The following is a 22370-nucleotide window of genomic DNA, read 5'->3' on the forward strand; positions in this document are numbered from 1 at the left end:
TGACCAATCAAATTCCACAAAAAATTCCTAGACCAAAGTCCAAGTGTTCTGACGTCATCGCGGTAATCACCATGGATTCAATATGAGTAATCGACTAAGAGAATAATTTAATTCGTTTTTTATACTTTCTTATGTCTTAACAGAAAGAGAATACAAGAGGAATGTTGAATAATAAAAAAATAATCACAGTTTTTACAAGATAAAATTAAGGGCCATCAGGCTCGGGCACCTCATAATCGCCATTATTTTCACATTCCTCCTCCCAATTCCCAGGAATCACGCTTTTAGTTAGATCTACAAATTGCCTCAAAGGACAAACACTTTTACAACCAGGAATGGTCAATTGATACGGCTCTACAAAGGTAGAATTTCGTAAGAACACCTGTAAAAAGGTTGAAGTTTAATATTGTTCAACTATGTTGAATTATTAGAAAACCACCTCAACCCCATATTCTCCTCTAGAATCCTTGGAAAATTCAAGCAGAATTGTAATCCCATAATCGGGAAATTGGGTATCCCAAATTTTCATGGTTCTCATTAAGTTAACAATGGTGGAATCGTGGCCGCCGTATAAGAATGCTTTGCTGGCTTTCTGGGTTGTGATGCCGTTGACTTTTGAGTACCAATCAGAGATTATTTTCTTCAAAAAAAGTCCTAAATTTTCGCATTTTTACGTTTGAAGAGCAGATCTCGCACTACCCACCTCCTTTCAGACGATTCATTTTGTCATTCCACGAGTTCAAGATATAACTGAATACTGTGGGCTCCAACATTTTTTCCGGATAAAACTGTTTGGTCCATTCAGGAAGGGTGAAATTATAGCCCTCCTATAAATGAAAAAAGATAGTATTTCAAAGAAGCTAAGTCGCCATTATCATTTATCGTGATTACCTCAGCCTTCAATGTACTGAACACATCCTCTACATCGCCAAAATCCTTTACAACCCTACCAGTATACTTCGTCAGCCCCTTAAACAGGTCCTGGTACTGCTTAAAGCGGCTCTGCATCTCTTCAGACTTCACCACCCTATCCCGTTCCCTATGATATGCCGCACACGGCTTTCTCACAAGCAAAAGCTAGAACTTAAATTTGATACACTTACAAAAAGCATTCGTCTCTGAAACTCGTACCATATCTTGACTTAAAGGCTCCATGTGAACGGGAATTGGTTGCCATTTTAGAGGTCCCCATTTTTGAGCTGCCTTAGGAGGCCATAGGCCGGCATTCACCACTTGCATGCTAGTTCTGGTCCGATCTACGTCAGTGCTTTGGGTGTAGTACTCGTCGGGAGAGTATACGTCTCCCAAGAATTTATTGTAGCGTTTGCGTAAGAACTTTCCAGTTTCGAATTGTTGTAGCTTGCCTTCCTGGACTCCAAGGGATACTTTCTTAAGTTGTCTGCGATGGTTAAGAGTAACTTACATTAGTGAGCTGGCCCCACCCAATTGGGTATAATGTGTCGTTGACGTGAGGGTCCGTGGGGAATGTGTCGGCAGGGGTACGGGCGCCATGACGCATTATCTGGGAGAGTTTAGGTATGTTATTAAGATTAATTGAAGCTGTAGAGTAATAGGTACATACGATGTGGACCATTTGGAGCTGTCTTTTGTTATCCTTCAGGCTGATCCCTACTACTATTCCTATTATTATCAATACTGTAAAAGTGCCTAACCCCAGGAGAACTATGTGGATGTGTTTGGAGAGTTGCCGCTGTAAAAACAAAAAAAAAATGAGCTTATGTTGAAATGAGCACCATAGTATATATAGTGTGAACACATTTTGTATATGTATAGTTTACCTCCTCCCTTCGATTTCTTATATTTATGTCCTTAATTTCATCCATCTCCGAAAAAAATCACATGTGCTCAATCTTGAATATTATGGGAAGAATATAAGCATAACAAAAATTTAGCGTACATAGGATTCTGAAGCAAGTTGCTTCATATTTTCAATGATGATGGCTTTTACCTTAATACGCTCACGCGATGCCATTGACTAATATCGATAATTTATTTATAAACTTAAGTCTAGAGATTACACACTTTTAATTACACTCGACTTAACTGTATAATAATCATTCTCTGAAGCGCATATCGAATATATGCATTTGAGAATGCCAAGCAAGTTGCAGGCAGTTAGGCACACTATAATATACACTTATATTCTCTATCACCACTCGGATTCAGTTTAAATTGCGGTTCGAACTGGTACTACTGGGATTGCAAGCTTTCCTCATACCTCCATTCAACTCATATTTACTAAAACTGATTTGTAATTAGGTAATTAAGAACATCTCTCGTGTCGACGATGATATTTCGTATTATGGTACGATACGCAAAGCTCAAATATTATAGACATAAAGTACAGTTCAATAAATTTACAAAAACGTCTATAAGACATATGTAAAAACGCATTGGAAAATGCTCTTAATAAAAAAATACTTAATAGCCAAAGTATACTGTGGCGGCCATATAAATAACACACTTCAAAAATTTATTTTTTGTATTAAATGTTAAAGAAAATTGTTAAATAACATTTTACCAAAAATGTTATATTTGGAAAGAACAACAAAAATGTATATCTGAAAAAGAGGTGTTTTTCCGTGGTAACTTAGATTGGCCAGCGAAAACCCGCGACTTAAATCCTATAGATAATTTATGGGGACACAAAAAGATATTTCAATACGAAAAATACATGTAATCAAAATGAATTGTGGGAAAATATCCGAGAGTTTTGATATACTATTCCGAATGAGCTTTGTCAGAAATTGATGGAGTCTGGTAAACTGTACAATCTACAAAATATTTATTTTTTTTTAATTCATTTTTAGGGTTGTTCTACATGTGCTATTTTAAGTGCCTCTAGACAGTGAAGAAAATATATATTTTGAATAATTTTCATTATTTTTTTTAAGTATTCGTTATATCATAGTGCATTTGTCTAGGAAATATAAATAAAATATTGTGTTTTATTTTATATATTGGTCTTCAACTTATTTAATCTTTTTTTATGTAATGTGCTATTTATATGGTTGCCACTGCAAATCTAATTAAACTACTTCCTCATTCCTTTTTTTAAATATTAAGTTGTTCAATTAAAATTATATCAAAATTTACCATACACCGATGGATATTATAAAATTTATTTAGTATTAAGTGATTAAACTTGCGAAAAACTGAAATTGCTGAACTTTTGGGGAAAAATTTTAGTCTACATAAGAAGTTTGTAACCTGAGCATCGTTAGGATCAATGTTAAATAATGCAAAACCTGGAAAATTCTCCAATTTTAAGATTGCTCCATAGCATGAGACCCCAAAATGATCTATTCAACTCTATAATCGTCCTTAGATTAAAATGTATCATTTTAGATACAGCAATAGATAAAATTCTACAATAATTATTAACATATTTACCCTTTGACATACCATAGTTCAAGCTTTCTAATCAAACTTAAGATAAATACAAAAAAATAATTCATTATATACAAGCACAGCCCAATGAGCAAATACAAAGAACTTATATCTTGAGGATGAAGACTCAGGAGGTTTCATAAAAATTTTATTTATATGAATCTTATATATCACTTTTGAATTCGAGTTGTTTAGAGTGGACTCTGGAGGTCGGCAGTGTTCCTTAGGGGTAAGGGTTGGTGATTAAAAATTTCACCCACGACACGACTTGCTAAGGCCGGTCCTGATCAGTTCTCGTGCTTGAGAACGCACGTCTTATAAATAAGGTAGACACTCATTTTATTTCTTTCTTGCGCTTTTTAAACTTATTTATTTTGAACATGAGTTGGCATCATGTTGCAAAATTGATCCGAATTTTTGTAAATTTTAAAAATAATTTACAAAAACTTGCACAGACCTTACTTAAACCCCGTGGAACTAATGGGAAATTGACTGAAGCGTTATAAAAGATATGCACCGGGAGCAAGACTTGCCCTGGTTAATGGCAATTGGTTAAAAATGTTTAAATAGACATACCTGATTAACCAAAACCGCAACGTTACCACTAAACTACTGTTTTAAATCATAATCTGCTAAAATGATCAATTTTGGGCCCTACATTATACATGTAGGTCAATAAACTACTTACCATATTGATTGATATTACCATCGGTTGTATAATCTTTATGAACGTTAATGTACCACTTTTTGGTATTTAGCGTTACCTTACGTTGCCCACCATTCTTCACGTTAGCATGCACAAAACGTCCTCATAGGCAGCACTTTACTAAATCATCGTGGTATTATCAAATTAACAACAAGACAATTTCGTTAACAATGGGTCGATGAACAGAGTAATAAAATGTTTTTATTTTTGTTGTAAAAAATCTCTAATATATATAGCAATGATAACGCTATCTTCAGGGTACGAATACAATATTCGCCTATAACAGTTTGAACGTTTACCTAACTAAAATAAGTTAAATTGGTATTACACCGCTGGTTATTGTTATATAAACTAGCATAAAATTACTGGAACGTATTGTATGATGAGTTGAGAAGCTTGTATGTGCTTAGTAAACAAATTATAAGCGTGGTATTGTAAAAATTGATATGTTCCTTTTGGCATTTTTAATGCCGCTATGAGAAACCACTCATGCTATAAACCAAAATTTTTCTTCGAAACGGGACAAAACACATATAGCTTTAAAAGTTTTACATCACTTTTATTCTTAGATATTTTATTATGCAATGCAAAAAAATGTATGAAATATTTATTAAAAAATTTTGATTAAAAGTCAATTAGTTTGAACCATAATTACTTTACTATTAGTTTTTCAACAATAAAAATAATTCTTAAAGACAAAAAACGAAACTTGTCATCCAAAATTTTTAAAGTAAAAAAGGAATTAAGAACATATATACATTCGAAACTCTGATATCAATACAAGCTTAAAATGTCGCTGCATACTTTAAACCAACTTAACTATAATATTTTGAGGAACATGCTACCATTCTTCTGCAGCAGAAATAATAAGCTCTCAGACGGTTCTGGGAGGATTTCTCTACAACTCACACCCCTGAAAAGCATATCTCAAGCATGCTCAAAAGAGGTCATATCAAGCGATAAAGTAAGGCTGTCTAAACGATTGATTTCATCACTTTCAAGATAGTTATTTACCGCCATAGGATGGAGCGAGTGTAGACAAGTTAAGCAGCTATTGTCGGCTTTTTCCAAACTTGAATTAGGCAACAATCATTTACCAAATAAATTCTGGTCTCATCAGAAAAAAGAACAGTATTTCAAAATCCTGCGAATAAGAGTATCTGCTATTCAATCCACTTCAATCAACGAAGTTTATGTTAATATTGCAGCTTAGAAACTCTTATTGGTTAGAGATCACATAGCATCTTCAAATGCATATCTAATTTATCTTCAAAGCTCTGGTATTGTCATAATGGGATTTCGCTTAATTGATAACTGTATAAAGCAAAAGTAATAAGAAATTTTTGTAACAAATTATTTCAAAACAGAAAAATCGGACGATGGAAAACTTTTGAAGTTAAATGTAGATCTATGAAGCGTTAAATCCGCCCAAATTCCCGTTTAAGAACGAAACAATCAATAAAACTGGACAAATGAAAGAAGCAGACCTATAAAAAATAGTGATATTATCGGTCATAAGCCTACGCCCTTTCTTATTAATAATAAATTAAAGCTATTTCAACACAACCTAATTGGAAACTAACTGCCTGATTTCTTTTGAGAGATAGTGCAAGCTCGAGCCCGGTCCTGTCGCTAGCCTCCTGAATCCGTACCTGACACACTCCTAACAATAAAACCATTCTAAAAACCCGTTTGTTACAATAATGCCAAGTTGGTCATTGTTTGACAGTGCAACTTTCAATTAAAAAATAAAAATAATTTTGAAGTGTAGTATTTTTTCCTGCTGAAAATCTTCTAAAATGAATAAAGCCTCTAAAAGGAATAAAGGTAAGTTCTTAAGTGCCGAAATCGTCCTTCTTCAAGTGGCCACAAAGGAAACTTTTAACTTCCTGACAGATTTTCTCCATAAACCCATAGTATAAATTTCCAGATAATGTATCAAAGATAAACAAAAACGAACAAGGACGCAATGACTTCTCTCGTCCTATGAGTAGAAGCATTTTTACAAACTCGCACGTTAGTGAAGATGTTCCCGCCAGAGAAGTGGTGAAATTCGAGGGGCCGCAAAGTTGGCCCTCGAGTTTAATAACTTCGAAGCCCCTCCACGTGCCTAAGCCTATTACGGTGAAAAACTACTTTGCCGACGACTTCAATGTGAATATCATCATTTTCTATATAATCCACCGAGCTTCATCATCAATTTGCAGGATTGCTGCGGAGAGGACCCCTACCAAATGAGTGGAACCGTAATCTCACCCCACGGGGTGATTACTTTGAGGCTCAAAGATCGCATTAGAGTGGATATATCCCCAGAAAGAGCAGTTAGGGTGGTCAACACCAAAAAGGGAATTTTCTTGGCGTTGAGTGCCAGTGGATCATCATCTGGTCTTATACATCCCAATGGAAGAGTGTATCAATATGGATCGAGGGTCGAGATTTTGGCTAATGACAGTCACGAAAATCACAAGTGAAAGCACTACCTTGGGGTATTAATAAATTAAATTAAAATTTATTACTACAGATTCGCTAAAATGTGGTACAAAGGCGTGAGTTTCAGTAGTATGCAGTGCGCTTTGGTGTACCTCGTGGACTCAGCAGGGACTAGAACCACGACAGATTCGTTTAATGATATATCCCAGCACGACTTCACCCTCAATATCTTTTACGAGTTAGTTGTGAAAATATCGAAATCTTTCGTTTTTAGCGATGTTTACTAACAGGGATTCTCCGTATGTGGACGAAACTCCCTCCCCTACAATCATCACTGAACTCGTCAACCAAGCGGTAAGCACCCTACAGAGCACCAATTACTGGTACACAGAAGATGGCACCGAAACCTGGATCATCAATAACATCCGTATATCACAAACAGCTGATGGTCTCGTCAGGTAAAGATCTGTGAGACTATCTAACTCTAAAACGACTCAGTCGTTTTCTAAAAGGGGGCTATTTGGATGACCTTTACGAGAACAGACACTGACAAGAAAATTCGCAAGTCGATAATTCAGTCAACAAATATTCCAGACTTTTGCAAACTCGAAAATAACATTTCGAATAATAGGGCATTGAAAGCAGTATATTACCTGCCCAAGTCCATCGAAATAAGTCCTACAATCATTTTATGACTGATCGGCAACGTATTGTTGCTTTCAATCTATATATTTTAATAAGTGATGCCAGTTAAAAGACACATTCTGTACGTTAAAATTGCACACCGATTTGTGAGAAAACTCACCTTGAAATTGAGCTAAATGTTCGTAGTAGCCATAAGATCGTACATAAATCGAGTGTACTGTTCCGCCTGACGTTCAGTTTATTATTCAATTAGAAGCAGAAAACTTTTTCTACTACAACAATTTATACCTTTACAGAGTAGGAAGAAACAATAACAAATTCTCCCTAAGAACATCCCCTTCTAACGGTTCAGCATCAATCTCCTCGCCTTACTACCACTGTACAGGCTCCATGGGTCAGACACGTCACCTGTTCGTGCGCAGAGGAGAAAGACGCATGCACTACGATGGATCCTCTTTCATACTGCGCAATGCGGGACACTCTGCCGGATTTGACGAGAAGCATCAGTTGAAGGTGTATTGAGGACGGCTCACTACGAGGTCGAAACGTAGCCGCATGTTATATAATATGGAGTGTTCTTTTAAGATATTTTGTTTTACACAAGGTTTATGTTACGATTTGGGATTTTTAACCTAGTGGTGCGTGCATTAAATTGTTTGTTTTTGGTGGCTTCGACGATCATCTTTTAATTGAGCACCAGAATTTTTATAGTTACAAACAGGGCAAACAAACCGATGAAGAAGTTTAGGATTATTTTCTTTATGATATCCCTCCTCAAATAAACACAAAAAAGATTTGAATCTAAGAACTTTATTATTACAATTTAATTGATTTTTGTCAAAACACGATTATTTTACTCTAGAAGCTTCTCTCTTTATCACAGAGCATACCTCCTGTTATACTAATTTCCGCAATATGTACTTTATCTTTTCGTCTGGTGTGCAGTATGTAAAATCATGATAAAATATCTGTAATAGAAATTGAGTGGTAAATTTTCGAACAGATCTTTCATTTTATATAAAAATCATAATGGTAAAATGAGTGAACTCATAAAAAGTATTTTATTTAATAAAAATCACCAAGTATTGCGTAACCAACATTATAATTGCGCAAGTGGCGAGTATAGTAATAGTAGTAACAATTAACTTACTGGTACAGGTATATATCCCAACTTCTCAAGTTGCCTCATTTTCATGGCAGTATTTCCCAAAGGTATTGTGGTCTGTCTAATCACGTTATTCCAGCTCAATACCATGATAGAATACCATTTTTTACTACCAGTCAAATCAGGACGCATTATGTCTCCCAAAGTATATTGCTTTAAATTTGAAGGTGTTACAAAAGATTCATTTTCCTTGCAAATTACTATATCTAAAACAGAAACAAAAACTAGATATAAATACAAGTAGCTGCAACATCTAACAGTTAATTATTGAGTAATTAATATAGGTACGCCTTAAGATTTTTGCTTCATTTTTCTTTTGCTTAAAATTCAGCGGCAATAAAACTCATAATGGACTATGTATCAGGATTTCAGTATAACAGTCATTTTCTAAGATACTCCTGCTACCTGACACCATCTACTCAATTCTTCCAAAATATTCTAAAGTATTCAAAAAGGGTTCATCCTCTCTTACCTGCTATAGAAAAATGTGGCAACAAATGATGGATAAACATACACTCTTCATTAGGCACTATTTTCTTTATGGTTTCCTTAACATCTAAGAACAGTTTATCTTTCAATGAAAATTTTTTCCATTGATCCGTGGACGGTGCCCATTCAGTGAGCCATTTCACTGCTTTATATCTTAAATAAGGCGTTAACCTATTACCCTTGTAATCTGGACACTCAATATCAATGCAACAATCCAATGAGAGAATTTGCAATGGAATTAATTTCGGATATTTGCCTTCAAAATTGATACATCTATGTGCACTATCAAAAATTAAAGTGGAACTTAAAATTACCATAAGTGTCCCTAATGAAATCTTCTGCTAATATTCTGTCCATGAGTTTATAAGAATATATGCCCTTCAAGCTGAAATAATGGAGTGCTGCAGGTAGGCATTTTGGATACTCATTCATCTCTCCTATTCTAGTATCTTTATGTATTTCCTCAAAAGCCACCCCAAAAATATCAGGGGTAGTTTTTGGATCAAAAGTGAACATTGTTAGTACATTTAGAGTTCTTTCGATATCTTTTATCCGCAAATTCTGGAGATTTTCAACAAGTTTTTGAGAACATTTTCTGAAAAGTTAATAAATTTGAACAAATTGGTTTTGTAAATACCAGATAGCAGAATATTTTTATAACACCATGTTGAATCATGAATTTTCAGTGTTGACATAAATTATATATGTTTAATATATGATGTAGAAATGCATTACTGCACGTCGTGCAGTAAAACTTTTTTATATTACACATTCTGCCACTGAAGTGGTGTTAATAAAATATTTTTCAAGTGCTTTTAGATTTCAACCAAAATCTTAAATGTAACACTTTTTTGGGGCACCTGTTACACTAGTTACATAATAATTTGGCATTTGCCCTTCTGTACTGAAAGATGCAGAAAAAGTTATTAACCTTATTATGTTAGGATGAAAAGTTTGAATACCTGTACCCAATAGAGCAACATGCAGACAAGCTATATCAGAAAATCTCTCCATTTCTGGATACAGTTCATCAAACATTTTGTTTACTTCTTGAGTAAGGCGAATAGGTCCAGAAAACCTAAGAACCTAGAAATGTAAAAAGACAAAATTGTAAAAATTTAAACATTTGAACAAATGACCCTAACTAACACAGTAATAGAACTTCAGATTATTAATTTTTTATTAATATACCCATAATATATAATATATTATAGGGGTATTATATGGACTCATTAATGAAATATTCTATACAGGGTATTTCCTAATCATATGATGCAACTTTAAGAGGATATTTCTGTGATCAAAACAAGATAAAATGTCTCTATAAGGATATATCTTAAGTCCCTTGATTTCTAAGATATAGTAAATACTAAATTTAGTAAATTTTTCCTCATTTAACACATCTTCTAGTCCTTAGTGATTTAGGAGATGGCAATTACAGATTATGACAATCAAACCAACATGCATACAAATTTTCTTGGTCTGCCATTATTTCCCCAATTAGATAGGAACTCTCTTTCTCAACTTCAACTTACCTTCATAATAGCACTTAAAGACATTTCATGAATTTGCTTAGCTGAATTACCAACCTCCTGTATCATAGTTATAAAAATTGTTTCTAACTTAATCTTAGTTTTGGTTTTGAAGTATCCTAATGCCACCACTGCTATTTCATCAACATTCATTTCATTGATTTTACTTTGCAAGGCATATTCAATGTTAAAAGGTACTGTTTTCCTTCTACATACATTAAAATAAAAGAAAAGGTGCACTAATTGGTCTTTTGTAAGCTGATCTGCTTTCTTAGCCAGCCTTTCAATAGATTCAAAGACAAAATCCGCCAATTTGCCCAGGCGTAACTGGAACCAAATATCACCAATGGCAAAAATCATTTCAAAATTCCAGTTGGGCAATTTCCCACAACATACGTCATCCAAACAACTCCAAACGTCGTGAAAGTTATGGGAGTTAAATGTAGAAGGAGGTGGATACTCAGACAAACACTTTAATAAATCGTAAAGTTCTTGGTCTTTAAGTTTCTCACAGTGGTCAACAAGCCCGTCTACTAATTTATCAAACCGTGTATCAGAAATTGTAATATTGTTCATAATGCAGTATTGCTTGACTGCATTAAATGCATTGACAATGTTCGTAGCAGAAGAGCTCCTCCAGTGTGATTGTAAAAATGATGTAAATGTCAAATCATCTGTAATGGGCACGCTGGGGGCCAATCTTGAATTATCAACTAATGGAATTTTATTCAAAACTTGAAACATAAAGTTGTTTTCCGATTGGTAGAAGGTTGGGTTGTAGGAAGTGCTTATATTACTGCAGTTATAGTTTCGATGCTGCTTTGCCTGTAGGGTGCTTATGGAAGTGGTTTTCAAGATACCTAGTTGCTTTATACATGTGTGAGGCTCATAGTTTAACCAAGATTTGTTTATCAGTCGTTTCAGGATCATTTTGATGAATTTTTACACAACTGTGCCCTTCTCAACGTAAATTAAAATAAAATTATTGGTAGAAAAATTTAAATATAAGACAAAGGTTAAAGTTTGTTTATATTTTACAGGCACATGTTTCTTGCCCCACTCCTCCTAGGTAATATATTTCTGACATTCCAAACTTTCGGAACATTAATCTGTCTTACTTGCATCCGAGAGAATATATATGTAAGTAAAATGAGACAACAATAGTCACATTACTCCACCGTTGAATCTAGAGTAGTTGAAAGTTACGAATTCTGTTTGATTTAGTGCTGTAAATTATCTGGGACTCTAATATGAGTTTTGCTATTAGTATTATCTGGACAATCTGACGAATATTGTCTTAATGCGACTAAAAACGTTATTTTCATATTTAAATATTTGCAGATAGGCCGTTATATCAGAAAAACGTGTCTGTTTAAAAAAAAACAATAAATGTGCGTATACATTTTTTTGTAGAACAATCCAATTTTGGATTTATTTCGAAAAAATGTTAAAAACGAATTTTTTTAATCTCCGTATTATAATCACAGATAAACTATGTCAAATCGTAGTTTCAAAGGTAGCGGTCGATTCGAGACACTTTTAGATATGGAAATTTTTCCTAAATGTATGAATATGAAATTTTTCTTCTTACAATCTCTATGCGTGAACACACTATGTTCATATTTATCTGCACAATGATATGCAATACTTATTTTGAATAGTTCAGATTTCATTACAGTGGTTATATACAATTCTGTAATATTCAATGTATTTAAAAATATTCAATTTTTGTAAAAAAAATGCTATAGATAAAGAAAAGAAAATTTAGCTGATAAAATATATTAGTAAAATTACATGAACCTAGCATAAAATTTAATTAAACATTTAGCCATCCCACTTCTTGAATTCCATTCCATCTGGGGGCTTCACATCTACTTTCTTTTGTTTTACTTCATCCCAATTGGTGCTCAATACTGTTCCTCCACTTTCCATCTAAAAAAACACAATTTTCTCATAATAAAACATTTACTAAAGAAACACACACTTACATAACTCTTCACCATGGCTTTCCTAACCTCATCACTACCTTTACCATAAATATCTTGGAAAAGTTTATTCAAAGCTTCTTCACCTTCAGGTTTTTCTTCCTCCTCTTGCTTCTTAATCTCCCTCTCTACTTGACTCCAATCTTTGCCTTTCCTTGATGTAGGATATGCAGGAGGCCCCTCTAACTGAGTTGTTGATGCTAAGTATAATTCATTCATATAGTTTTATAATTTCAAAAAACTTATATAGGCAACATACCATGAGGTATTGCTTTAATGACGTTGTCCATTTGCAGACCTTCTAGTTTGTCCCATCTTATTCCCTCATTTTTTTTTAGTTTTATTTCGATCTAGGTGTAATAAAAATATCAAAGTTTAACAACATGAAATTATTTAATGCTCACAATACTTACTTTCGATGGGGAGAGTTTATAGCTGCATTGATCAGGCACAACCTTGTAGGACAAGTTAAAACATTTTGAGTATTCTTCAAATTCAGGGTCAGAAATGTTAAGTTGCAGGATGGAATCAGAAAAAGACACCTTGAGTTGATCCTCTTTGATGTTTTTAACTAGTACAGTGATCACAACTGTAGAATCAGTTTGGTACCAATCATGTTTGAGTGGAAGAACAGGCTGTAAATAAAATTGTAATTCATTAATACAAAAAAAAAAATGTTTTTGATTCTTAGGACCTTAAAGATTTACTTTATGATCTTAGGATTAGAGCTAAAAAAGAAGGGCTGCATTCAATAAAATTTTAATTACAATTTACTTTTAAAGCTACTTTCAGCATATTCAGTTGTAACATTTTCCTTTTGCTGTGTTACTTCGTAATCTTCTGAGCAATAAAAAACTTATTTATTTATTTGTGAGATTTATCATAATAAAACAAAAAATAATTTATTATATTGTTGGGTTATTGTGTTCAGGATTCTATCATAGACAAAGCAATTGGAATTTATTAACTTGTTTTTCCTTCTTATATAATTCTGTTAATTGCTACTTTATATATATCCAAAGTTTCAATTTCCACGATTTTCCATTTAATATTGAATTTTAATTCTCATTTTAAGGTAATATATATGAGGTTTATGCAGGAGCTGTTTCTACCTTTGATGGATCTTTAGGTTCCTCAGTCATTTCTCAATGGACCGGTAGCTTCAGTGTTATTTGGCTTTATTTCCTGAGCTAATGTTTCTTTGTCGTTGTAAATATTTGGTTGAAATATTAATGCTTTTAACCAGAAAGAGGAAACGTATTAATATTATAATATCAAATCTAGAAAATGAAAGTTAACAAAATGTGAAAATTAAAATGTCACTGTCACTGCCGCTGTCAATACTGTGGGTTTTTTCTACTTTGAGGGAAACACCACCGTTCGAAAAATGGGAGTCTTACCAGAACCTGCATATTTTTTATGTGCGTAAAAGTCTATAAAGAAAAATTTATAATAAAATAGTTTATGAGTTATCAGTGCATTTTCCCATACCTTTCTGATTTGCAAGTGCACCTCACCTTAAGTCTGTAGGTGCGCTCACTTAGTACTGTTGCGTGCTGAGAGCTTAACATTAACTCTTTGTAAAGGCCTTGGATCTATGTTATCATCATAGATTTTTAGAAAAAGCAGAGACTCTCAGTCGAACTCAGAGAACAAATATCATTCCGCCAATATATATTAATAAATTCACTCTTAAAAATCATATTAATTTGATTACAAATAATTTACATTAAAAAAATTAATATAAATGATTTAAAATCATGTGCGATTGCATTTAAAATAGCTACATTATTCTGTATAATAAACAAAAACCTACCATTGCTCTTTTTGAAGGCTTAACTTACTCTGGCGTTTCCAAACATGATTTCTAGTTCGAATTCATTTTAGCTATAGAAAAAACATCTCAAGCTTTACTACAGGACCACCAACAACCATTTAAACTTGAGTCACAAAAAATTTTAGATAAATCTTTTTAAATGAAGCATAATTAATATCCACGAAACAATACGCGTTCAATTCTTGGCGTAAAGACAAGAATCTAAAATCATTAATGTAAATGACCATGGTTACCTCATCTAAGATGGAACATAAAGATATCTTCATTACACCTGTAACAACTTATACTCCAAATATTCCACTGTCGAGTGTTTTAGCGCCAGTTAAAGGGGATGTTTTCTTAATAAAGAGATTCACTTGAAAGTTTACATGTAAGTTGGTCGGCTACCACAGGTAAGACAGAATACGAAAATAGCGAGACGAAGACCAGATAACAACCAGCATATGCATCATGTAAGGCTTCTTCATATATCTGTCTTTGTCTCGAATTGCGCAGTGGTATGACTTAAAGACAAGTAGGATGATAATATTAGAGAATTTCCCGCCATTTTATAGTTTGAAGATTGTTGTGTTATTTATGACTGAACGGTGATTAAAATTCTTGGAAGTTATATTTGGGGGTAACAACTAAGTGTTTTAGGTACTAAAGTGTCTTCGTGTTTTTTCGACGTAGCCCTCTCAGAACCAGAATAGTGTTTCACATTAGATTCATCAAGTCGATTGATCCCGTAAAATGAAAGAAGATATGTAATCCTGCACTTAAGCTTCTTACAGGTAACTCAGAAAAGTCACAAGCATTTTTGCACAATTTTTATTTATTTTACAAATATTGCGAAGGCACAAATCTCAAAAAATAACAATTTAACAACAGATTAATTAGGTGTAACAATCATCTAAGAATATTAATCGTTAACACAAAGAAAAGAAAAATAACCCTCACATACTTTAAACGTTAAAACCCCTAAACATAAAATTATTGTTTAAATCTAAGAGCGGTTTTCAAAACATGCACACAATATTTCATACAATATTTTCGTGATTAGGTTTTGGTTTTCTAGGTAGGTAGAAGAAACAAACCTTTATAATTTTATTGGTTCAAAGCTTTTATGATATATTGTCTCAAATTTTAGAAGCTAATGAATTATTGATTTTTTACTACAATTTTGAGGCATATGTTGCTAATAAGTAGGGTACAGCATCTAATTTAATAGTAATTATCTTGAGTTAGTCCCTAAAACGAAAACAATATTAAAAAAGTCCTTTTTTCCCAATTTTGTAAATTTTTATATTTGGAAGCATTTTTTTTGCCAAGGACTTGTAAATAAAGCACTAGTTGTTTATAGCTCTATGTGATCTACCAACCACAGCTATTGTCTAATTAATTAAAGGTAAATAGGTACGTCTAATTCAAATTATACCTATATGATGCTTTTCAAAATTTTCCTTTTGCCGAAGAGTTTTTTAAACAATAATATATACAAATAAAGTCTCGATTTTTTCCCTTAAGACAGTCGTTACTTCGATCTGAGCAGAATATGGCTGTTTCGAATTGATACTGCACATACCTTTCAAAATCATTATCGTGCGATTAAAAAAGTGAAAATTACGTTAAGGATAACGATTTTAAAACCAGGTGAGCGTTAAAATAGAACTTCTACATTCGTTAAAAAACAAGCAACCCACAACTAAGACTTAAGAAAATTAGCAACAAAAGAAATTCGAAACATTTTGTAATATATGCACTTAAATTAGTAATATTTGCCCTAACCTGGTAAAACACTGGCACATTTCTATTAGCGTAACAGAAAATTACGTGATGATGGTAACAGTTTTAGTGATATTCTTTTAATTGTGATGTACTTTATGCCACATTATTTTAATGGGGTTCTGCAAGTACCATGTGATGACTGGGTACCTTATAATAGACACTAAAATTAAGTCAGTATAGAAACAAATATTTTTCAAAAAACATTCACAAACAGCGTCTTATAGATTATTGCGTTTTTAAAGTCTTTTATTTGATGTGTACTTTTGTTCTTTTTTAAATTTTAATATTTATAAACATTTAATTAAGTCTGCTGATAACGCGGCTGTTAGTACCAGCATCACTAACATAGTGAAACATATCTGATGATGATATCTCGGTAGACACACAAATATTGTACTTAAGTAAATAATCGTAAATTATCAGTTTCAACAATTTTATATACTTTATCTCTAAAGTGTATAAAATTAAAATTTCGTTTCTAGAAGACGAGTTGGCAACAGCGCATATCCAATCACATGACCGTAGGCGAGGTCCTTTTATATAGGCTAAAATCGCTTATATTACACGGTGAAACAATTTAATATTATTATTACATTTGGTGTTTGCCGTTATATATTTGTGAAGAAGCTTACACGCAGTGGAACCCGATTGCAGCCACACTAATTAATTAGATAACAAAAACGTTTATAACAAGTAATATACAGTTTTTCAATAACACATTTTTGTTTAAAAACGCAGCAAATTAGAATCATTGCAAGCTGCAGCAGGCAGCTCGGTGCGGCAACTCTCCTGTATGAGACGCCGGCTTCACCTCTACCTCTTTCTGAAGGTAGAAAAACGCCTCATTTTGCCCGTACTTGCTTTCGTAAACCTCAATCTCTTCGTCACCTTCCTTTATGCTATCAGTCCTACATTTATCACAACTTTTACCGTCAGCGCATACTTTGTTAGTTTCGTAATTATTAATGTCTTTCGATAAATCACAGTTTTTTGAGACATCCGATAAATCGTTCTCCCAAAACTCCAGCAGATCGTTTTCATCCTTAGTATTATCTGAAGAAAACAAAGTAATTTCCTCTTCTTCAACGTCTTCCGAATCAGAGACTAGCTGATCGCAGAATTCCTTTTGAATTTCCAAAGGACTTTTAAGGATCTCAACTTCTGGGGTGGCTTCCCTCGTTTTGGTCATCCACTCCTTGACCGCTTCAGTGATCGGATACAGTTTCGTATCGCTTTGTTCATGTTCCGCTGGAGTTTGGGGACGAATTGCAGCCTCCCGGGCCCCATCAGAGCTGTTATCTAGAACGAGTCCGGTGGCCGGAACGGCATCGTCTGCAGCAGAAGAACATGATTTAGAATCTTTATCATCCATATCTACCTTAATATCTGTATTATCGTGCTCTACACTTACCATGTTCGGTTTAAGGAACTGTCTCGTGCTCTGGAATATTCTGTTAAAGTCCGGCGCCTTCAGCAGGGTTGCCGGCTTCGGGGCCATTACCGAGGCTCCCAACGTCTTAAAGAAAGCGTCCGTTTCCGGCTCCACGTTTATCGATTTGATTTTCTCTTCTAGCGAGCTAAACATGCCCTTCTGGATCAATTTGTCCAGTTCCATGGAGATTTCATCATTAGTTTTTTCTAAGGTTTCCTCTGTGAGGCTTTTCTCGAGACTGACGTAGGAACTCTCTGCTTTAGAGGTATTATTGTTTGAACTGGCAGGGAGTTTGGGAGGTTTATTTTTCTTCTTCTTTTTGGTCTTTTTTTCTTGATCCGCCTCTGGAGTAGTTTCTTTCGATGGACTATGTGCAGGTAGCTCAGGTTCTATCACTTCAGGAGTGGTTTTCTTTACTACTGTAGGCTTTAAGTCAGCAGGTGGAGTCTCTGGCTCATTGAAAATGTCAGTTATCATAATTTTTTTCAGCAAAGGCTTCTGAGTGCCTCTCTTAGATCTCTTGGGAGGCTTCAATTCAGGCTGTACTTCAACCTCTCTCTTTTCATCGCTCACTTTAGAACTTTCCTCAATTTTGTCGATTATACTCTTCTCGATATCGCTCACCTCAGGGATAATTATATCGTCGACGCTATCAATTTTGACTTCCTCAGTAGCTTCAGCTATGTTAGTCAAAATCTTTTCAATTCTTTTCTCTTCATCTTTATTACTATCGTTTTCGGACGGGATTACGGGGACCACGACATCAATCAATTGATTTATATCATAACTTTCAAATAAATCCCCATTTTCTTCAGGAGACTCACTCACTTCAATACCATCGACTTCTTCGACGCTCTTATTTTTCTTCTTTTTCCTGCTTGATACTGAAATCCACTGACTGTTACTTTTTGGCTTAGTGATCTTCAACTCTTCAGACACTTTTAGAGGAGAATCAGCACTTTCAACATTCTGCAGAGCAATATTTTTCCGATGTGAGTGCGAATAGCCATTGCTCTTATTGAAGCTGGCTCTGGTTGCCTCAGAAAAGGGCGATTTTTGGTAAGTTTGATAATTGGACACCTTCTTTGGACTCTCCTGTTGAGATTTCCAAATTTTCTTCTGAAACCTTTCTGGGTTTTCACTGATAGCATAGCCGTTTGTGTGTACAGGTTTTACCGCTGCAGAAAAGTTGGCAGTATTCTGCTGCTGATAATGTTGAACAATAGTTCTGGCAGGCGAATATCTAAAATGTTGAGGGCTGCTTTGCGCGCTTGGGAGGTTTGAGCCCTCACTGATAGGCTTAGGAGACGCATTTCCGCTACGAATTGGTGAATTTCTATATCTATTATAGTAATTTCTCTTAAAGTTCTGCTGTTTGGTATACCTTGGAGCATTCCTGAAAGGTTTGCTTTCATTTATAGCGGGTTTAACCACCTCTGTTTGTCTCTCCAGTTGCTTCACTGCCTCTAACTTGGACACCACAGTGGCTATGTCGATAACTTTGCTGTGCACTTGCACCTTGCTCTCCTCCACTATGGGAGTGTGTGAAGGTGTGACTGTACCTTCTCTTTCGAATTCTTGTCTCACGACTTCTTTCTGATCTACCGTTTCTTCGATTTTCGGTTCGCTCACTACCGGGGGGGGATAGTTTACAAAGCCTGGGGCAGCAGGGAACATCTTCTGGCCCAGGGGCTGGGGAATGAAGTTGATAGGGAAACCTGGAGGTATAAATGCTGGGTGGGGGGCTAATTGCCCTCCGAATTCTCCGATGGGGACCAGGGGGATTGGCATGAAGTTAGGGGGGAGCATTTTAAGATTTTGCTGAGGTGCCATGGGGTGATAGGCTCGAGGTACGAACTCTTCGGCATCTGCCTTCAACACTGAATGTTTTTTGGGGTCTGAGTTGGATTGAGCTTGGGTAACTGAGTCAGTCTTAAGGTCGTCGCCAGAGGGTGCTTCGGGTGGGTTAGTAGTACAAGAATTAGCAGTCTTTAGAGTTTCAGCGCTTACGCGCTCGGCAATCTCCACGTCGTTTGGTTGATTTGGTGCCGAGTTTGGAGGTTCTACACGGCAGACTTCAACATTGTTACGAGAATGAATCTCTGCGACGTTGCCAACAGAGTCACCGCATTCGATATCCGAGTTTTCATCGGTGAATTCCGACGAATCTCCAGGAATGGTTTTCGATGATTTTCTCTCCTTGCGTTTCTTGAGCTTCTTGACGGGTTCCGCCGGGCAGTGATGGCCAGTTGCCAAATCTGAAACAAGGATACATAATTTGCAAATATTTCATTTATACATAGACACGATAATGGAGCGTGAAGGGAATACTCTGCATACTATGCGGTGTAAACTTTCGCGGTTATTTATATAGTAGTAAATGATTAAAAGCGAGCTACAAAAGAGTCCCAAAACTGTGTTCCAAAAAGATTTCTCTAATAATAGTGATCTAAAGGTGTCGCTAATCTATTTACTAAATGACGATTAACGTTCGGTCACGTGGTTAGAGTCAGAGATGTTTCTAAGTGTTTTAGGCGAACACTTGGCCAACTTTCAAAATACCTCCCGTGCCGAGTCCATTACACTTCTAAGCAGGAAACGAGGCCGGTTTAGTTTTAAACTCAATTATAACTACGCACTCATTTGTTGATAGTATAAGGCCGAGACTAACGTACGTGCTTACAAACTAATAGTAGTTTTCAATCTAGAAATATCTGTTATTTACTCACCAGGAGGCGTACAGACATCGTTAACGTAGTACCCGGTGTAAACCATATTGAACACTGGAGGTCCGCTGTAGTCAGACACTGTACCGTTTGAGGCCTCTCCCCCGCTTTGGCTCAAGTCTTGACTGGTCGCCTCTTCATTGTTGGGACTCATAGACTCGCTCTGAAGGGAAAGAAATATTGACATTATCACATCTCAGTTTGATTGAACATCAACGAAATTATCCCAAATTTTAACATTATTGCTAGTAATGAATTGGTCTCAAGGCTTGTAGACAACTCGCTCGATCTAGATCATTTGGAATTACTCTGGAATAGTGCCATAATTAATTAAGTTGAATGGGAATTTAACGTCTCAAGAAAATTTTTGTCAAGCAAACAACACACAAAATAATGGGAAGGTACAGTGATATGTTTGTGACAGTGTAATGTAGTTACATATCAAGTTAAGCGGCTGCCTTTTGGTGATAATCCAAGACTTGCTTGAAATTATTGCGTTTAGATGCTAAAACGCCAATAAATTGTTGTTCTTAGTACTGAAAATATCTAATTTTTTAATTAAATTGTGTTTGTGAAGGACGCCAAAAATACACCACGAAATATAATTTCAGCGGTATACCTCTTCTTTGAAATAAATTAAGGTCAGTAAATTCATGATATGTAGTCAACACCCGAACAAACCCGCCCCGATGAATTTAATTACTTCAAAGGCTCTCAGCTCTCACAAAACCGAAATTCTCTATTTATATTTTTTGTTGCCTGCTATTCCGGTCTTTCAACTCTAATACTTTCTTCAATTTCTTTCAACTCAGAGGTCCCCTCGCATGTATTCTGGTTTTTCAATGATCTTTGAACTATTCAGTTTTAGGATCCTGAGGATTTTGGAAATGTTCCCTTCAGTACGTGTTATCTGTTTCTAATCTTTTGATCTATAAGGACGATAATGACCAAATAACGTATGAAGTTGAAATTCGTAAACCAAAGCGTAGCCAAGGTTTATAATCTCCTACAGTACGTTATTTATGATGGACCGTGAATTATTGCACTATCTTTGCCTTTCAAAAAAGGTTTTCTAGATCATACAAACACCTACCACCAACTCAATTACCCAAGTGGAAGGTGAATTTGTAGGTTGATTTCATCATATATTATACTAACTTTAAAATATATCATTACTGAGTTTGGTTAATGACTGTAAAATACGGTTTCTAGCCTTTTTCCTTAAAACTGTTGAGTAACAGGTTAATAATGCCACGCATATGGCCCATTATTTACTTAGCTAGCTAATCAGCTACAATGTCATCATCACCCCATTGCTGTGTTATTTATGGTTACCATAATTATTTACAGTGGTTACCACACAGATTCAATTTATGCTTATTTTAAATAAGTTTATTGTAATTTTATAAAATCTAGTTAAATCTAACAGTGGCAAAATTGTACATAGAGCACAATTGTGAAATACTTATGACGTTCACATCTTGACGTTCGAGTTATAATAAGCTGCTTTACAAGTTTGATATATGTATAATATAGCATCAATATTTATGTCGATGTTTTTAACCTTATCCACACCACAGAATCTCAATTAAAAAATTAAAAAGATTTGTTGAATGATGTAGCAGAGTATGGAGGGAGACTCCATTTTGTGATACAAAACCGTACATTATTGAATTTGGACAGAACAATCAGAAAATAAAATTTTGTGCCACATCTTGAAGTGAAAACCGAACTGGTGATGCAGAAAACTGTGTTAATGGGATCCTTTGAAAGATTACACCCGCATGATGTGTTGATTGACTTCGGGACTTGTAGAGAAATAAAAAAAAGGATTATTAATATACTCTGTATTTAGATTTTTTTTTAATTTATGTCACAGAATTGATAAAGAAAGCTACTTTCTGAAACAATCAGTATCTTCCTGGATTAAAAAAAAAGAACGATGATTTAGATCCTTGTAACAGACAAATGATAAAAAGTGAAGAATGTTTTATTATGTGTAAGGCACGTCGGCGTGATGACTGTCACAAAGACTTTCTTAAACTTCTTTAAAGTAAATACTGACAGTAAGTAATTTAAGGACAGAGAGCAGTTTACTAACTACTTTGGAGCAGTTCTCTCCTTGAATTCTAGAAAACAATTGTAAAAAAATCGATTTATATACGTAGCAGAGTTAGAGAACGAACTCAATTTGTCATATAAAACACTTTGTCAGAAGATTTCTTAAGGGAACCATTCAGAAGGG

General features: G+C 34.8%; 6 protein-coding genes across 14 annotated transcripts in view; 2 read left to right on the forward strand and 4 right to left on the reverse strand.

The window, feature by feature from the left end:
- Wwox (WW domain-containing oxidoreductase) overlaps window positions 1–22370 on the forward strand; it is a 108596-nt gene that overhangs the window by 42146 nt on the left and 44080 nt on the right. Inside the window, exon 1 of one of the 2 annotated variants that reach the window (XM_066288340.1) lies at window positions 14836–14973. The exons of the other annotated variant lie outside the window; for it this stretch is intronic. The gene's annotated coding sequence lies outside the window, so the exon portion shown is untranslated. Of the gene's footprint in view, window positions 1–14835; window positions 14974–22370 lie in introns of those variants that run through there. 2 annotated transcript variants of the gene reach the window in all.
- Window positions 104–4444, reverse strand: LOC136342340 (prostatic acid phosphatase-like). Of its 6 annotated transcripts, none has more exons than XM_066288035.1 (8): window positions 4100–4444; window positions 1583–1711; window positions 1424–1522; window positions 1132–1368; window positions 892–1077; window positions 704–827; window positions 440–654; window positions 104–382 (listed from the first exon to the last, which is right to left on the reverse strand). In XM_066288035.1, the coding sequence occupies exons 1-8, from the start codon at window positions 4118–4120 to the stop codon at window positions 206–208; spliced, it is 1188 nt and encodes a 395-aa protein (XP_066144132.1). In that variant the 5' UTR covers window positions 4121–4444; the 3' UTR covers window positions 104–205. The 6 variants fall into 6 exon arrangements, with proteins under 6 accessions (XP_066144132.1, XP_066144135.1, XP_066144131.1 ...); XM_066288038.1 differs by lacking the exon at window positions 4100–4444 and adding an exon at window positions 3988–4056; XM_066288034.1 differs by lacking the exon at window positions 4100–4444 and adding an exon at window positions 1970–2295.
- On the forward strand, window positions 5823–7867 carry fest (wurstfest). Its single transcript, XM_066288344.1, has 6 exons — window positions 5823–5944; window positions 6048–6271; window positions 6325–6584; window positions 6639–6785; window positions 6838–7005; window positions 7489–7867. Exons 1-6 carry the CDS (start codon window positions 5917–5919, stop codon window positions 7712–7714), a joined length of 1053 nt encoding a protein of 350 aa, XP_066144441.1. The 5' UTR covers window positions 5823–5916; the 3' UTR covers window positions 7715–7867.
- LOC136342480 (FAST kinase domain-containing protein 5, mitochondrial) lies at window positions 7987–11453 on the reverse strand. Of its 2 annotated transcripts, XM_066288331.1 has the most exons (7): window positions 10775–11453; window positions 10382–10705; window positions 9778–9932; window positions 9161–9441; window positions 8830–9102; window positions 8343–8563; window positions 7987–8160 (listed from the first exon to the last, which is right to left on the reverse strand). In XM_066288331.1, the coding sequence occupies exons 1-7, from the start codon at window positions 11306–11308 to the stop codon at window positions 8089–8091; spliced, it is 1860 nt and encodes a 619-aa protein (XP_066144428.1). In that variant the 5' UTR covers window positions 11309–11453; the 3' UTR covers window positions 7987–8088. The 2 variants fall into 2 exon arrangements, with proteins under 2 accessions (XP_066144428.1, XP_066144427.1); XM_066288330.1 differs by having other exon boundaries at window positions 10382–11453.
- Window positions 12151–13692, reverse strand: Sgt1 (suppressor-of-G2-allele-of-skp1). The gene is made up of 5 exons (XM_066288347.1): window positions 13476–13692; window positions 12777–12998; window positions 12623–12713; window positions 12367–12563; window positions 12151–12310 (listed from the first exon to the last, which is right to left on the reverse strand). The coding sequence occupies exons 1-5, from the start codon at window positions 13503–13505 to the stop codon at window positions 12203–12205; spliced, it is 648 nt and encodes a 215-aa protein (XP_066144444.1). The 5' UTR covers window positions 13506–13692; the 3' UTR covers window positions 12151–12202.
- The window catches only part of LOC136342477 (E3 ubiquitin-protein ligase RBBP6-like), a 42610-nt gene continuing 35234 nt past the window's right edge, over window positions 14995–22370 (reverse strand). Inside the window, exons 6-8 of one of the 2 annotated variants that reach the window (XM_066288325.1) lie at window positions 20129–20288; window positions 17379–19657; window positions 17122–17299 (exon numbers count right to left, since the gene is read on the reverse strand). In XM_066288325.1, the coding sequence (XP_066144422.1) occupies window positions 17267–17299; window positions 17379–19657; window positions 20129–20288 (2472 nt within the window). In that variant the 3' untranslated portion in view covers window positions 17122–17266. Of the gene's footprint in view, window positions 19658–20128; window positions 20289–22370 lie in introns of both variants that reach the window. The other variant, XM_066288324.1, reaches the window with a different exon arrangement.

Source organism: Euwallacea fornicatus, chromosome 12, assembly GCF_040115645.1.
Source record: "Euwallacea fornicatus isolate EFF26 chromosome 12, ASM4011564v1, whole genome shotgun sequence".
NCBI lineage: Eukaryota > Metazoa > Arthropoda > Insecta > Coleoptera > Curculionidae > Euwallacea > Euwallacea fornicatus.